The 18,189-nt window shown below is 47.4% G+C and overlaps 1 protein-coding gene across 1 annotated transcript in view; it reads left to right on the top strand.

Moving 5' to 3' along the window:
* The first annotated feature begins 826 nt into the window (after nt 1-826).
* mcm3 (minichromosome maintenance complex component 3) overlaps nt 827-18,189 on the top strand; it is a 62,925-nt gene continuing 45,562 nt past the window's right edge. Inside the window, exons 1-5 of the mRNA XM_052012666.1 lie at nt 827-936; nt 2,324-2,436; nt 9,757-9,965; nt 12,114-12,244; nt 15,462-15,700. Coding sequence (XP_051868626.1) covers nt 874-936; nt 2,324-2,436; nt 9,757-9,965; nt 12,114-12,244; nt 15,462-15,700 — 755 coding nt within the window. The 5' untranslated portion in view covers nt 827-873. The remainder of the gene's footprint in view (nt 937-2,323; nt 2,437-9,756; nt 9,966-12,113; nt 12,245-15,461; nt 15,701-18,189) is intronic.

An 18,189-nucleotide genomic window follows, 5' to 3' on the forward strand; every position in this document is an offset into this window, starting at 1 on the left:
AATTGGAGGTTGACAGGTTCTTGATTAGTAAGGAATATTAGTAAGGTATATTGGTTTATTATTGTCACTTGTACTGAGGTACAGTGAAAAACTTGTCTTGCAAACTAATCGTACAGGTCAATTCATTACACAGCGCAGTTACATTGAGTTAGTACAGAGTGCATTGATGTAGTGCAGGTAAAAACAGTAACAGTACAGAGTAAAGTGTCACAGCTACAGAGAAAGTGCAGTGCAATAAGGTGCAAGGTCACAACAAGGTAGATCGTGAGGTCAGAGTCCATCTCATCGTATAAGGGAACCGTTCAATAGTCTTATCACAGTGGGGTAGAAGCTGTCCTTAAGTCTGGTGGTACGTGCCCTCAGGCTCCTGTATCTTCTGCCCGATGGAAGAGGAGAGAAGAGAGAATGACCCGGGTGGGTGGGGTCTTTGATTATGCCGGTTGCTTCACCGAGACAGTGAGAGGTAAAGACAGAGTCCAAGGAGGGGAGGCTGGTGTCCGTGATGCGCTGGGCTGTGTCCACAACTCTCTGCAGCTTCTCGCAGTCCCGGGCAGAGCAGCTGCCGTACCAAGCCGTGATACATCCCGATAGGATGTCAAGGTCAGGGTGTCAGAGGTTAGGGGGAGAGGCAGGGGAATGGGGTTGAGAGGGAAAGCGAGATCAGCCATGCTGGAATGGGGCAGCAGCCTCGATGGGCTGAACGGCCTTTTGGCGGTCCGCAGGTGACGCGCAGCGACGTCGGCAGTGGGCGTTCCCCGGGGCGGCGCTGCGATTGGTGCAGCGCGCTCCGCGCCAGATATGTTAATGAGCGGCGGACGCCGGCCCCACGTGACCTGACGTTTGGCGCGAAAAGCTGAAGGTGGAAGGAGGAGGATGGCGGACGAGCCGGCGCTGAGGGAGGCGCAGCGGGAGTACCTCGACTTCCTGGACGATGAGGTGGGCGCCGGGGCCGGGGGCCCGGGGCGCCCCGTGTCCGAGCTGTGGGCCCGGGGCTGGGGTCCCTGGGCCCCGCCGCTGGAGGCCCGGGGGTCGGGGTTCGGGGGGGGGCTCTCCCCGGGCTCGGGTGATGCCGGTTCGGGGGGGGGGGGTCTCCCCGGGCTCGGGTGATGCCGGTTCGGGGGGGGGTCACCCCGGGCTCGGGTGATGCCGGTTCGGGGGGGGGGTCACCCCGGGCTCGGGTGATGCCGGTTCGGGGGGGGGGTCCCCCCGGGCTCGGGTGATGCCGGTTCGGGGGGGTCTCCCCGGGCTCGGGTGATGCCGGTTCGGGGGGGGGGGGGGGTCTCCCCGGGCTCGGGTGATGCCGGTTCGGGGGGGGGGTCACCCCGGGCTCGGGTGATGCCGGTTCGGGGGGGGGGGGGGGGGGGGTCACCCCGGGCTCGGGTGATGCCGGTTCGGGGGGGGGGGGGTCACCCCGGGCTCGGGTGATGTGCCGGTTCGGGGGGGGGGGGTCACCCCGGGCTCGGGTGATGCCGGTTCGGGGGGGGGGTCACCCCCGGGCTCGGGTGATTGCCGGTTCGGGGGGGGGTCACCCCGGGCTCGGGTGATGCCGGTTCGGGGGGGGGGGGGGGTCATCCCCCGGGCTCGGGTGATTGCCGGTTCGGGTGGGGGGGGGGGTCACCACGGGCTCGGGTGATGCCGGTTCGGGGGGGGGGGGTCACCCGGGCTCGGGTGATGCCGGTTCGGGGGGCGGTCACCCGGGCTCGGGTGATGCCCGGTTCGGGGGGGGTCACCCCGGGCTCGGGTGATGCCCGGTTCGGGGGGGTTCACACCGGGCTTCGGTGAGCCGGTTGGGGGGGGTCACCCCGGGCTCGGGTGATGCCGGTTCGGGGGGGTGGGGTCACCCCGGGCTCGGGTGATGCCCTCCCCAGGGCTCGGGTGATGCCGGTTCGGGGGGGTCACCCCGGGCTCGGGTGTGATGCCGGTTCGGGGGGGGGGGTCTCCCCGGGCTCGGGTGATGCCGGTTCGGGAGGGGGGGTCTCCCCGGGCTCGGGTGATGCCGGTTCGGGGGGGGGGGGTCTCCCCGGGCTCGGGTGATGCCGGTTCGGGAGGGGGGGGTCACCCCGGGCTCGGGTGATGCCGGTTCGGGGGGTCCCTGGTGTTCCCCTCAGGTCCCACCACTCGCATCGCATTGGGCAGTGTGGATACAGTTGGAAGATTGTGTTTCCCATCTCTTGGTCAATAACGTGGCCGGGTGTACATCGTCGTTGCCTTGGAGCAGGAGATGGATATGTGCCTAACAAGGCTGACATCGGTCTCTCTGGCTCTCTAAACTGGAGCTGAGCTTATGGATGCAAAAGTAATTAGTTTTTAAATATTCTTGCAGCAAGATCAGGGGATTTACCAGAGCAAAGTGAGCGATATGATCAATCAAAACTTGTACCGGCTGATTGTCAACATTAATGATCTGCGGCGAAAGAATGAGAAAAGAGCACACCAGTAAGTATCCGCATGCAGTAAATACCTTGTCTGAATCTTATCCTCTCTCAGTCAACTTTCTTTGACCACAGAGACTGCTCTTTACAAGTTATGTTAGATATCAGGTTAGACTACATGGCTGGTTGGCTGATAAATTGGGAAACTGAATTAAGGCTACGTTGTTCAATCACTGGCCTTGTACCTTAGATTCAGATTTGTTTAATATTGTATACACCAGGGTGCCACAAAATTCCTTACTCGTGTAAACCTCAGAATAAATGGTTACAAGGTAATATAGACAATGATTGGTGCACAACAATGGAATAGTGCAGAGTATAGTAGTGCAAAAAGAAAAAATGCTCAGGTGACAATAACAGGAGAGGTAGAATTAAGGTAGCAGCACCACCTGGAAGGTGACTTTAAAGAGGTGATTGGTTCAGAAGTCTGATAGCAGCAGGGAATAAGCTATTCTTGAGTCTGGTTGTCCATACTTTCAAGCTCCTGAATCTTCTCCCAGAGGTAGAGAGAAAAGAGAATGGCCAGGGTGGCAGGTGTCCTTGACGACACTGTCAGCCTTCCTGAGGCAACGCACGGTGAAGCTGGACTGGATGGAAGGAAGTGACGAGCCTGTGGTGGACTGGGCAGTGTTTATCCCTCTCTGTAGGGTCCGTCGGTATCAAAGGATGTCTGAAAAATTAAGAATCTAGATAGGAGCAAAATGGCAAAGGTTGTAAGAACATTGTGAGAGCATACAAGTATGTGAGCAAGAGAGAACTTCCTTGGAATTGAAGGGTTAACAAAACAAATCACAGTAGAGTTCTCTCAAAGCATGCTGAGATGGTAAGAATGAAGTGGGTGCAGTGAAGGTGAAACTTCAAACGTGGACTGATACCGTCAATTGTCATTAGCTGTGTAGAGGCTGAATTTCACAAATGTATAATGTGATGGATTTCCAGATCAATATATTGAAGAATATATATTGTTGGGGAGAGGCTACTTGAGATCTAGTGTTGTGCAATAGGAAAGGCAGGTGAGGGAGGGTCAAAGTGGGAATGATCTCAGAAGCTGAGAGGGGTGATAGGCAGGTGAGGGAGGGGGAGAGTGGGAATGAGGAAAGAAGCTGGGAGTCAGTGAAGGAAAATGTGCATCCCTTACACACAAAGGTATATTTATCATGTGAAAACCTTTCCTTATCTCTGTGTATCCTTATGACATAGAGGGAGGCCATTTCAGCCTATTGAGTCCTATCCTGGTTCACAGTAATCGTATTACTCCACCTTTTTGATCTGTAACCTGCTCTCGCCTTGCCATCAACTCTTTTTAAACCCCCCTTCCCTCCCCCCCCCCCCCCCCCCAAATAAATTCTACCACACACTACTTATTTTCAGAAGGCATTTAACAAGGTGCAGCATCGAAGGTTATTGTAGATGGCAGATTAACTGGGAACACAAAGTATAAACAAGTCTTGTTTGGAAAGATGTAACGAGTGGTGTGTCACAGGGATCGGTGCTAAGGCATCAACCTTTTACAATTTATATACACTGTACCCCTGCATTACAGCAGTCCACTTAACTGAAATCTGCACTTGTGGAATTGGCAAATCCATACCAAAAAAAATTTGAGGTGCAGAATAAAACTTCTGCAGACTTTGAGGAAAAGATAACTGAACATTCAACAAAATGTGAAAGAAACCTCTAATTTTGTCAGGGGTTTGTGTGATGGAAAATTGTGATACAGATGATTTTCTTGGAACACAACCCTTCTGTAATACGGGGTTGTGCTATCGATGACTGGGGTGAAGGATCAGATTTGATGATGACAGAGTATATGAATTAGGAGTCGCTTGGCCATTTAATAAGTTCCTATCAATTTACGTGATGGGCTGAAGGGCTTGTTCATGTGCTGTACTTTTCAATGTTCTAATTAACCATGTGTGAAAAGGATATGAGGTTACCAAGGGACATGGATAAAGTGAGTGGGAAATCCAGTGGAATATAATGTGGGAGATGTCAAATTGGCCATTTTGGCAGGAAAACTATAAATATTATCATGTAAGAGATTGCAGAGTGTGTGATGCAGAGGGATCTGCATGTCCTAGTTCATGATTCACAAAAGGCTAGTACGCAGGTACAGTGAGTAATTAGTAAAGTTAACAATTATTGCTTGTTGCTGAGGAAATTGAATACAAAAGTGAAGCAGATGTGTTTCAGTTATGGTGCCTTAGATCACATCAGAACATAAGAAATAGGAGCAGGAGGAGGCCATCTGGCCCGTTGAGCCTGCTCCGCCATTCAGTGAGATCATGGCTGATCTGGCCGTGGACTCAGATCCACCTACCTGCCATTTCCCTGTAATCCTTAAATCCCCTATTATGCAAAAATCTATCTAACTGTGTCTTAATGAGGTAGCCTCTACTGCTTTCCTGGGCAGAGAATTCCACAGATTCACTGCTCTTGGGGGGGGGGGGGGGGGGGGGTGAGTTTCTTCTCATCTGTCCTAAATCTACTCCCCCAAATCCTGAGGCTATGTCCCCTAGTTCTAGTCTCACCTACCAGTGGAAACAACTTTCTTGCCTCTTATCTATCTTTCATAATTTTACATATTTCTATAAGATCCCCTCATTCTTCTGAAGCCCAGCGAGTATAGTCCCAGGTGACTCAATCTCTCCTCATAGGCTAACCCCCTCATCTCTGGAATCAACCTGGTGAACCTCCTCTGCACCGCCTCCAAAGCCAGTATATCCTTCCTCAAGTGAGGAGACCAGAACTGCACGCAGTACTCCAGGTGCAGCCTCACAGTATCCTGCACAGCTGCAGCATAACCTCCCTGCTCTTAAATTCAATCCTTCTAGCAATGAAGGCCAACCAATGAAGCATTTGCCTTGATAACCTGTTGCACTTGCAAGTGTCTGGAATACTGTGTACCATATTGGCTTTTTTTAAGGAGAGATGTAAATAGTCGTAACAGCGATAACTGGAATGGGCAGGTTTGCTAATGATGAGCTGTCTTCACAGGAGTTTAGAAAAATGAGGGGACTTGATTAAAACATAGATTCTGACAGGGTGGATGTGGAGAGGCTGTTTGCTGCTGAGAATCTGGAACTGGGAGTCGCTGCTTAAAAGTAAGGTGTCTGCATTTAAGACGGATAGTGAAATTTAGAACATAGAACAGTACAGCACAAAACTGGGCCCTTTGGCCTGTGATGTTGTGCTGAACTAATTAAGCTAACAACACCAAATTAAACTAATCCCTTCTGCGTGCACATTGTCCACATTTCTCTATTGTGTTCCTGTGCCTTTCTAAGAGACTCTTTAAATGCCTCTGTCCTATCTGCCTCCATCACCCAGTCCTGGCAGTCCAACCACTCTGTGCTTTTTAAAAGAAAAACAACAAAAAACACTTGCCTTGCACATCTCCTTTTGAACTCCACCCCACCCCCCCCCCCCCCACCCCCCCCACCTTAAATGCATGGCCTCTAGTATTTGACATTTTGACCCCAGCCAAAAGATACTGGTTGTCTATTTATGCCTCTCACGGCAGTGTAGTGGTTAGCGTAATGATATTACAGTGCCAGCGACCCGGGGTCAATTCCCATTGCTGTCTGTAAGGAGTGTTTGTACATTCTCCCCGTGTCTGTGTGGGTTTCCTCCGGGTGCTCCGGTTTCCTCCCACATTCCAAAGACATACGGGTTAGGAAGTTGTGGGCATGTTATGTTGGCGCCGGAAGCGTGGTGACACTTGCAGGCTGCCTCCAGAACACACTACACAAAAGATGGATTTCACTGTACATGTGACTAATAAGGATATCTTGTCATAATTTTATAAACTTCTGTCAGGTTGCCCCTCCGCGTCTGACGTTCCAGAGCAGAAAATCCAAGTTTGTTCAACCTCTCCTTATAGCACGTGTTCTGTAATCCAGGCAGCATCCTGGTGAACCTCTTCTGCACTCTCTCCAAAGCCTCTGCACCCTTCCTGCAATGGGGTGACCAGAACCGCGCACAGTTCTGCATGCAGTTGAGGGATCGAGTTTAAGAGCTGCACGGTAATAATGCAGCTCTATAAAACTCTGGTTAGACCACACTTAGTACTGTGTCCAGTTCTGGTTGCCTCATTACAGGAAGGATTGGGGAGTGTTGGAAAGGGTGCAGAGGAGATTTACTAGGATGCTGCCTGGTTTAGAGCGTATGCATTATGAGGAGAGACTAAGGGAGCTAGGGAGAGGAGGATGAGAGGAGACATGATAAAGGTGTACAAAATATTAAGAGGAATAGATAGAGTGGACAGCCAGCACCTCTTTCCCGGGGCACCACTGCTCAGTACAAGAAGGCATGGCTTTAAAGTAATGGGTAGGAAGTTCAAGGGAGATGTCAGAGGGAGGTTTTTCACCCAGAGCGTGGTTGTCCATGGCATGCGCTGCCTGGGGTGGTGGTGGAGGCAGGTACATTGGTCAAATTCAAGAGATTACTAGATAAGCATATGGAGGAATTTAAAATAGAGGGATATGTGGGAGGAAGGGGTTAGATAGTCTTAGGTGAGGTGTAAAGGTCGGCACAACGTTGTGGGCTGAAGGGCCTTAACTGTTCTATGTTCAATGCTAGTGCGGCCTGACCAGGTCTGAGAGGCTTTGAAACTCTCCCTCACATGGATGTAAAATCCTTGAGACATTTTAAGATGGGCAGGTAAGCAAGGGAGTGACAAGTTACTGGGTTCAGTTGGGAATGTGGATCTGTGGAAAATGTCAGATCAACCATGAACCTGTTATGAGGGAACGAGTTGAAGGGCAAAGTGGCTTTTCTTGCTCCTAACTGTTGCGTTTGTATAACCCACACCAGAATTTGGTGCATGTGGAAAGGGGCAGGTACTATACCAGAGGGGATTGAGAATTGGTTAACAGAAAGGTAACAGTAGGAATACATGCAGCCTTGATTTGCAGGCTGTAACCAGCGTGACACTGCAGGGATCAGTGTTTGGACTCCACATTCACAATCTGTATCAATGATTTGGCTGAGAGGACCAAAAGTAACACTTCTAAGTTTACTGCTGACGTGAATCTCTGGGAATGTGAGTTGTGATGATGTAGTATGAAAGGCCAGGGGTCAGATGACAGTGACAACACTACTGACCCCCATGGTTGGATGATAGCATTGCCTATCAAGTCGGAAGCTGCTACACTGTCAATCAAGGGTCCGGCTCTGCCCCACCCATTAAAGAGCACACCTGAGGATTGGCTCGTAACCCACCTTTGTTCTTGACCGTGAATCATTGGCTTGTTTCACCTGAGCGGGCTCCACCCTGCTACAGTCCTATAAAAGATGGTACATGTAGGCTCTCTTTGTCTTTTCTGATTGCTGCTGGGGTCGAGACCACAGGTGAGAGGGTGCACTTCCACAGGGGTCTAGGAGCGTCCTGAGTAGTTTCCCAGTAGCATAGAGCCATTGTTTGTCCCAGTTCAGGGGATCCAGACAACGTATTTGTTTGTTCCCTGATCGTTGTACTAGTTCGTTGTGTGTGTGAGCATGTGCACCTCACCCCTGTTGCAACTCCCCCACGTTTCACGGTCATCCTAGTGTGAGTGTGCGACAGTGCATTTGTTCTTTCACATTCTGTTCCCGGGTTGGTCTTTGTGAATAAAATCCTCCTCTTAAAGTACAGACTGTGTCCAGATACCTTTATCTTTAAGATACCAAAAGAACCTTTCTCATAACAGATGAGGACACTGGTTTCAGGGGATTTGGATAAGCAGAGTTTGGTTACTGAAAGGCCTGGATAGAGTGGATGTGGAGAGGATGTTTCCTTCAGTAAGAGTCCAGGATCTGAGGGCACAGCCTCAGAATAAAGGGGTGTCCCTTTAAAACTGAGAGGAGGAATTTCTTCAGCCAGAATGTGGTGAAGTTGTGGAATTTGTTGCCATGGGGCTGTGGAGGCCAAGTCATTGGGTGTATTTAAGGCAGGGATTGATGGGTTCTTAACTAGTAAGGGGGTTAAGGGTTATGGAGAGAATGGGGTTGAAGAAAAAAATCAAGCATGATTGAATGGTGGAGCAGATTCGATGGGCCAAATGGCCTAATTCTGCTCCTATATCTTCTCTTACAGAGTTAGTGGGCTACAGAGTGGCAGGTGGAGGCTCATGGAGGGGAGAAGAATGAGGTTATCCACTCCAGGAGAAAAACAAAAATGCCATTTTTTAAAAAAATGGTGAAAGATTGGGAAATGTTGACATTCAAAGGGACTGGGTGTCCTTGGACGCAAGTCACTGAAGGTTTGCTCATAGGTCCAGCTGAGACATTTGGGAAATCGGATGTTAAATTGGCCCTTAGTCTAAGAAGATCTGAGTACAAGATTAAAGGTGTCTCCCTACAGTTCGATTGGGTTTAAGTAAGTCCATGCTCAGTATTGTGTACAATTATGAATATATTTGCTGTAGATGGAATGCAGTGAAGATTGACTGGTCTGGTTCCTGGGCAGGTGGGTCTGTCATATGAGGGGAGAGAGAGTACATTAGCCACTATTCTGCAGAATTTAGAGGAATGAAGAATGATCTCATTGAAGCATACAAGATTCTTGGAGTGCGAGACAGGGTAGGTTTGGGGAATATGTTTCCATTAGCTGAGGAATCTAGAACTAGTGAGTCACAGCTTCCAATTGAGGGATACATTATTTGGGACTGACACGAGAAATTGAAGGGTGGTGAATCTTCGGAATTCTCTTCCATGGGGTGGGTTGTGGCAGTTCACTCAATCTTCAAAATTGAGATGGATATCTGAATATGAAAGGATAAGGGGGATATGGCAGGAAAATGGTATTTTCAGAGGGTGGTTGGAATCTGGAATGCACTGCCTGTGGGACTGGTGTAGATAGGATAACATTTAAGATGCATTTGAATGAGCACTTGAATTGCCAAGGAATAGTAGACTTTGAACCAAGTACTGGTAAATGGGATCAATATAGATCAGTACTTGATGGTTGGCATAGACGTGGTGGGCTGAAGGGCCTGTTTCTATGCTGTATGCCTCTGACAATCAGCTGTGACCTTGTGGATAAAGGATAATTTGTGCAGAAGGGTGGTGGGGAGAGTTTGTAAATGGACAATTTTTGATTGGTTATCTTTTGTGTAGCAGGAAGCTGACTGAGTCAGTGCTGGGGATTGAGCTTTTTGCAGATGAAATATATGGAAAAGTGAGGTTATCGCTTGGTATGAGAATGGAAAAGCAGGGTGTTAAATGGTGTGAGACTACCATCTGCGCCATTTAATAGATATTTTGTACAAGAACTGGTGTTCCTTCTCCAAGTTCAGATGGTGATATGCAAAGTAACTACTTCTGTTAAATCCTCCTCTCACAGGCTACTGAACAACTCGTTTGAAGAGCTCTTGGCCTTCCAGCGAGCCTTGAAGGACTTTGTTGCCTCCATTGATGCCACGTATGCCAAACAGTTTGAGGACTTCTACATTGGTCTGGAAGGCAGCTTTGGGTCCAAGCATGTCAGCCCAAGAACCTTGACCTCGCGTTTCCTCAGCAATATTGTCTGTGTGGAGGGAATTGTAATCAAATGTGAGTCCTTGTTCTTGATGGAAGCATGTATGCGAAGTCTGAATGCCTCATGGTGTGAAATGTGATATATCTGTGCACTGACTACAGCCTGCATGGTGAAGCTCTTCTGTGATTTGCAATCTACCCTGACTTGAGAGGGACATTTATAGGGTCTCTTCTATGTTACACATGGTGATCAAGGTTTGATTAAAGAAGTGAATGGTTTCCACATTGGTGCTTGACTTGGGGTTGCATTTGACCTGCATGGATCTGTGAAAGGTTCAGCACAAAGTGATTCTGTTCATCAGTTTCCTGTTTTTGTTTACTAAGGCTATTGGCAACTTGGAAACCATTTGCAAAACCTGCTTAATGACACTGACTGGAACAAAATTCCTCAATGGAACAACTGATGCATAATATTTATTTCCTTTTGACAGGCATAGCTTTTTTTGGTCCATTTGTGTCCATGATTTTATCTTGGCTTTTCGCACTCCGTCACTTGCCAGTTCGTTCCACTGAGTTGGATTGTTCTTTATGCACATTTTGACAACCATGAGGAGTATTCTGAAAGTTGGGTATTCTGTATGGTTGCTTTTTGCTGTTGACATGGACTTATATTGGTGGGTAAAGCTTTCTTTCAGTTTGCCAGTCTTTTGGGATTTTTTTAATTTTAAAAAAAGTATCAAGTCATTGTGTTCCTGCTTGGTTTAGTGTGGGACTGGTGGCTTCCACTGAGGAATTAATCTAACGTTAGGCTCCATGTGTAAAAATATAAAGTCCTGCTACTCGCTCCTGTAATCTGCTCACCCATTCAAGTTTATTGTCATGGACATACGTAACCAGGGTAGAAGTGGCATGAAAATGACCTTTTTGCAACTGCAGCACAGTACACTACGGACATAAATTACCAGTGCCAGGGACACATGACTTTAGACCTCATTCACAACCTTGGTTTGTTCATGGTCCAAAGAGCTGAATTCCAGAAGTGAGGTGAGAGTGTCTGCCCTTGACGTCAAGGCAACATTTAATAGGATTTAGTATTAAGAGCACTGGTAAAGGGGAAAACATTCCAGTGGTTGGAATTGTACCTTGCACAGATGGTTGTGGTCGTCTCTGCCCCCTCATTGCAGGAGTTCCTCGAGGTAGTGTCCTCGGCCCAACTGTCTTCAGCTGCTTCAATAAATCCTTTCCATCGTTAGTTCAGAAGAGCCAGTGTTTGTGATGCAGTCGTCAATGTACAATTTAATTTGCAGCTCCTCAACAAATGAAATAGCTGATGCCAGTATGCAGCAACATTCAGCATGAGTCAAAAAATGGCAAAACAACCAGTGGTTTTACCATTGCCAAGGTTTCCTCAACATTCAGGGGATCACCGATGATGAGAATCTCAATTGGTTAGCCTCAAAAATAGTAGCTACGAGAACAGGTCAGAGGCAGGTGACTCTCCTGATGCCACCTTTCTGTCATCAACAAGATGCATAAGAAAATACTTGCCACATTGTTGGATAAATGAAGCTTGACACCATTCAAGACAAAGCAGCCTGTTGATCAGCTCCCCACCCTAAGCATTAATGACCTTGACCACTATCCCACCATCTACAAAATGCACTGCAGTTAATCCCCTGGGCTGCTCCAACAGCACCACCTAAAACCATGACCTCTACCACCAAGAAGGGAAGGGGCAGCAGGTGCCTGGGAACACCACTACCTGTCCTCCCAGGTTCTGCTTCCCACGCTGATGGGAACATATCTCCATTTTTTTTTTGGATCTGAATCCTGGAAGCTCCTGCTCATTTGCATCGTGGTTACAGCTTTGTTATAAGGGTTGTAGCTGTTCAGAACTCTCTCACTACCACCCCTACACAAGGCAGTTGAGGATGGTTAATAAATGGTGGCCTTGAGTGATGCCCACATCCTGAGAACGGAATCAGTTGTCCCAAGGGTTCTGGGGGATGTTACGATTTATAATGTCACGGGGTACTGGTCAATGACCACCACAGTGATGGTGAAAGCTCGTTGAATGTTTTGTGCCACTTTGCTTGCTTCTGAGAGATAGTGTATTAAAGGAATGTGAATGTTTAAACCCCATGGTGAAATGGGTGACCTTGCTTCAAATGTTCCTGTGTAAACCCCTGTTATATTTTGTAATTTACTGTTGGTGTCTCGTAGGTTCATTGGTACGTCCAAAAGTTGTCCGAAGTGTCCACTATTGTCCTGCCACAAAGAAAACCATCGAACGCAAGTATACGGACATGACTTCCCTTGAAGCTTTTCCTTCCAGTGCCATCTACCCAACTAAGGTGAGCCTCCTGAAGAACTGTGTGGAGGGGTCGTCCGGTTTTCAACATTAAGAACTCTTGGCCTTTGTGATTCAATTTCCCCGTTATAAATTCTGTGGAGGAGTTGGATGGTTGGCCTGAAATAACCTTGCATGTTTCAATAAGTTGACAGCTCAATTGTGAGTATTTCTGGTAGAAAATTCAGATAGTTGCTCTGCTCTGATCAGGTAGGTTTGTGTGAATGTCACAAAATTAAGAATTACCTTTCTGCTGAAATCTAACAATTTTGTATGCAGGGTAGGACAGAGCTGCCATGCCCCAGCCCTTCATTGTAGAGTACATTTGAGACTTTCCCACACAGCCTGTAACCGAGGGTTATATTGTCAGCATTAAACATTTTGGATTTATTAGAGGCTATGGACGTACTGCTGGTAAATGGGGCTGGTATTTAAGATATCTATTTATTAGTCACATGCACATTGAAACAGTGAAATGCATCTTCTTGCATTACTGAGAATGTGCTGGGGGCAGCCCGCAAGTGTCGCCACTCTTCCAGCGCCAACGTAGCATGCCCACAACTCCTAACCTGTATGTCTTTGGAATGTGGGAGGAAACCAGAGCACCTGGAGGAAACCCACGCAGACACGGAGAACATAAAACAAACCTTGCAGTGGTGGAATTGAACCTGGGTCGCTGGCGCTGTAATTGCATTACACTAACCACTACACTATTGTGCAGATCTGTAACATGGATGTGGTGGGCCGAAATACCTATTTCTGTGCTGTTTGACACTGACTCTAGACCTCTTCACCAGCTCCTTCAGTGGAAATGTCAATACTTGAGGTGAAAAGGTTGTTTTCTGGAGAATGAAGAGATTTCGTGACAATTTGTCCTGAACTGCAGGACTATTTTTCCCTGAACTGATGATGCTGTATGTGCCTTTTTGACAGCTCTATCGATGTTATTGACATTTCTTCATGTGCTTATTTCTGGGGAAGGACTTCTGCCTCGGTTAGTTCAGTGCCCCTATGTTTAAGGAATGCAGGGTTGGTATTTCATCCTGACCTACTGAAGCAAACATCGCCTCATCAGATGGTTGCATTTGTAGAGTGTTTTCAGTGACTCTTTCAGCATATCCTTGAGTGTTGCGGCCAATGAAGTACTCTTTACAGTGACCACACTTTGAAATATGGGGAATCTGGCAGCCAAGCTGTACACGGCAAAAATATGCTGCTGGTCACGAGCTGTTTTGGTGATGTTGGTTGAGGGGTAATTAACAGCCCTGATAAGAACATTGCCAAAAATTTGTTGGGATCTTTGACTCATCTGAGAGCAAATGGGGTGTTGCTTTTAAAGTTTAATCTGAGCAATAGAGCTCAAACAGCACAGGAGTATTGTCGTGGCTTTCTGTGCTGGTTCTCTGCAGTGGGACTTCAATTGGGGCTTTCTAACTGCAGTGAGAATGCCAGATACCAAGCCAGAGCCGACTGTAATTAGTCACTGTCAGGACAGGCTCAGCCCTACCATGTTTACTGGGTTTGACACCAGTGTGGCTCAGTGTGTTAAATTTCTGCAGGTCTTGTGCTTTCAGATCCCTGAATACATAGAAAACCTACCGAACATGTCCCTACCTTAGAAATTACTAGGCTTGCCCATAGCCCTCTATTTTTCTCAGCTCCATGTACCTATCCAAAAGTCTCTTAAAAGACCCCATCATACCCGCCTCCACCACTGTTGTCGGCAGCCCATTCCACGCACTCACCACTCTCTGAGTAAAAAAAACACCCCTGACATCTCCTCTATATCTGCTCCCCAGCACCTTAAACCTATGTCCTCTTGTGGCCAGCATTTCAGCCCTGGGGAAAAGCCTCTGACTATCTACCCGATCAATACCTCTCATCATCTTTTATACACCTCTATCAGGTCACCTCTCATCCTCTGGTGCTCTAGGGAGAAAAAGTTGAGTTCACACAACCTGTTTTCATAATGCAGTAAACAATTTTGCAACCTTGGAAGTTACAGCGATCTGTCACCACCTCCAGTATTAAAGAGGGATTCACTTCAGCTTGCTGACTCAGAGCCAGCTTATTTACATGGGAAACCTTGGACACAGGTTTACATTGGAGTGTTTTCTTTCTTTCCTGACTCTTCAGCCAATCAAAAGTCCATAAATTGAGAGCTTGCAGAATAACTGAGCCAGTATGGTGTGTCAACCTTCCCTTGACCTTGTGGGGTGGGGCAGGGCTGAGCATTTTACTGGCAGGCACGGTAGTGTAGCAGTTATCGTAACGCTATTACAGCACCAGCGACCTGGTACAATTCCGGCTGCTGTCTGTAAGGAGTTTGTACGTTCTCCCCGTGTCTGCATGGGTTTCCTCCGGGTGCTCCGGTTTCCACCCACATTCCAAGGACATACAGGTTGGGAAGTTCCCCACCGCCCTTCCCCAAAAACCTTCCCCATGCTTCGCTTCCCTTCCCTCTCCTAGCCCTTTTATCCTTTCTCCTCTTACCTTTGACCCATCCCCCAGTGGCTCTGCTCTCCCCTCCCCTGCACCTGTCTATCACTATCTCTTACCTGAATCTACATATCACCTCCTTGTGCCCACCCTGCCTCCCCTCTTGTCCACCTATCACTGCTCTGCTTTTCCCTCTATATATTGGGCTTCCCCTTTTCCTATCTTCAGTCCTGAAGAAGGGTCCTGACACGAAACGTTGACTGCCTGCTTTTCTCCACTGATGCTGCCTGGCCTGCTGAGTTCCTCCAGCATCGTTGTGTTTATCATCTAGATTCCAGCATCTGCAGTCCTATGTTACTTTAGGAAGTTGTGGGCATGCTATGTTGGTGCCGGAAGTGTGGCGACACTTGCTGGCTGCCCCCAGAACACTATGCAAAAGATGCGTTTCACTGTGTTTTGATGTACGTGTGACTCTTAAAGATATCTTAAGATCTTACTGATGCTTGTTGTGAAATTGATCTTTCCTTGGCTTTTCTGATGTAGAGCATTATCACATGCAGTGTTACTTCCTGCTGTAGGAGTCTTGACTCAGTGTTGACTATCCACTTCCCTCCACAGATGCTGCCTGACCGGCTGAGTTCCTTCAGCATCTTGTTTGTTGCTGTAAAAGTCTGGTTGTTGTAGGGGTGTTGGAGTTATGGCTTGTGAAAGGAATATTGGAGGCAGGTTAAACACCCAGTTAGACTTCTGACGGGTAAATGTGTGCTTACTGATCTCTCCAGGATGAGGAGAATAATCCCCTAGAGACAGAGTTTGGACTATCATTGTACAAGGACCACCAGACCATCACCATTCAGGAAATGCCAGAGAAGGCTCCTGCTGGCCAGCTCCCTCGCTCAGTTGACATTATTCTGGACAACGATCTGGTGGATGTGGTCAAGCCTGGTGACCGGGTACAGGTTGTTGGTACCTACCGCTGCCTGCCAGGCAAGAAGAATGGCTATACCTCTGGGACATTCAGGTACTGCAATGTTAATGCTTTAGTTACAGCTGGGAGCGCTGCTTGCCCTCGGTGGAGGTCGTTGGTATTCGTATAAAATTTACAACACGAGGTTATTTACTTTGGTAGGGGTGTCAAAAACAAGAGGGCACACGTTCATGGTGAGAACTCTAAAGAAGTTGCATTTAAGGTGAGGGGGTAGGTTCAGAAGAGACATGAGGGGTACAGAGAGACTGGTGGATGCCTGGAATGCATTGCCTGATAGGGTGGTGGAGGCAAATTCATTGGGGGCTTTTAAGAGGGGCTTGGATGGGCACATGAATGAGAGGAAGATGGAGGGATATGGGTATTCTGTAGGTAGGAGGGATTAGCTATGTTGGCACAACATCGTGGACCGAAGGGCATGTTCTGTGCTGTACTATTCTGAGATGGAAGGAGAAAGTTTTTTTTATTTTGACACTGAATGGTTGGTATCTGGAACATGCTGCCAGAGGAGGTGGAATCAGATACAGGCACTTTGTTTAAGAGGCATCTAGATAGACACTTGAACAGGCAAGGCATAGAAGAATATGGTCCGAATGTGGGCAAATGGGGTTGGTGTAGATGAAGAGAAAGATTGGCATGGATGTGGTGGGCCGAGGGGCCTGTTTCTGTGCTGTACCTCTCTGGCTCTAAGACCATTCAGTCCGTGTGTCAGAAATGGTACTGTCCAGCTTTCCAGCTCTGCATATCACGTTCTTCAGCCACCTGTCCAAATGCTGCTTAAATGTAATGAGGATTTCTGCTCCCGTCACTCCCTCGGGCAATCTGTTCCAGACTTGCTGAGTGTTGGGTGGAAGTTTTTTGCCCCCCTCTACCCTCAAGTCTTATCAATTTCTTTCAGTCTAAACCACTTGGTTTTTGACCCCTTTGCTTGGGGAAATGGGTCTTGTAAACATACAGCCTTTCTAATTTCTTCTCTGACCCCCTCGTTTTTTTATATATCTCAGTTAAGTCTCCCTTCAGTTTTGATCCAAAGAAGACAACACTAGCTTATTCAATTTTGCCTGAGGGCCACAGTTTTAAGGACCTGGCAATGGCTTCCTAAGTTTCCTCTGCACCCTCTTCATTCAATCACCTCTTTCCTGTAGTGACTAGAATTGCTCACAGTACTCGCGTTGTGGTCTGACTAATGTTGAAACTGTTTTCATAAGAAAGGAGCAGGAGTAAATTATTCCTTCTCACTTCTGTCTGAAATGGATAACCCCTTTACTTTGAAATTATGTCCTCTAGTTCTAGATACTCCTACCAGGAAAAACATCACAGCTTCTGACCTGTCAATCCCCTCGGACTGTTTCGAGAAAAAGATTACCGCTCATTCTTCTAAACTCTCGATCGTTAATGGCAACTTAACATTTCTGTTAACAAGCTCCAGTTAGAAACCTGCTGCCTGGCTCTTTAACTACTTGTCTGTGGGTATATACCATTAATTTGTTTATCATTGTCACATGTACCGAGGTACAGTGGAAAAATGCTTTGTATACTGTTCATACAGACCCATTTAAGAGAAGCCAGACTTTTGATCTATCGCCCAGTCATTTTTTCACTTTCATTAAACTTTCAGTAATCATTTTGTATTTCCAGTTCTGCTTTTTGCCAGTATCAATTAAAGTCTTGCACCATTTCAATATGTTGTATGTTTGCTTAATTATTTGAACTGTCCAGCAGCATGATGGGGTTTGAGCTTCTCTTGGTTAGTGGTCTATGTTTCCACTATGTTGCCCCTGCCAGTTTACTGCTCCATTCCCTGATTGCTTACTTAGTCTGCACCTTTCCATCATCCTCTGTTTTCTGGAGCACCTTATTTACTGAAGTGAGTCTGGTTTTTAGGATCTTGTATGTGGCTGGGAGCAGCACAGAATTTCTCTTGGGTTTTGTTAAGTTATTAAATATTTGATTCACTGGTTAACAAGCACCGGTTGAAATGACATGCAGGGCAACTTTCTGTCAGATAAGCCTCACTGCTCCTAGAATGTTAAATATCAATGAATATAGCCTCTCCATCTGCTTCCATGTCTTAAATCAGGGATGTTGGGCGCAAGTCCATAGTGCTCTGAAAGTGGGCACACAAGTGGATAGGGTAGTAGAGGTGGAATACGGCATGCTTGCCTTCAGAGTTTGGGGCACTGAGTATAAAAGTCAGGAGTGATGTTGCTGTTGTTTAAACCTTTGGTTAGGCCACATTTGGAGTATTGTTTGCAATTCTGGTCACTGCATGCTAGGAAGGATGTGGAGGTTTTTGAGAGGGTACAGAAGTTGTTCACCAGGATGTTGTCTGGGTTAGAGATACTGGCTATGAGGAGAGGTTGGACAAACTTGGATTGTTTTCTGAGGAGTGGCTGAAGGGACAAGTGTATAAAATTGAGGCATAGATGGGGGAGATATTGTGTTTTTCCTAGGGTGGAAATGTTAAATACTAGAGGGCATAGGTTTAAGGGAGATTTGAGGCAAGTTTTTTTTTAAGTGGTAGG

Source organism: Pristis pectinata, chromosome 3 (assembly GCF_009764475.1).
Source record: "Pristis pectinata isolate sPriPec2 chromosome 3, sPriPec2.1.pri, whole genome shotgun sequence".
Lineage (NCBI taxonomy): Eukaryota > Metazoa > Chordata > Chondrichthyes > Rhinopristiformes > Pristidae > Pristis > Pristis pectinata.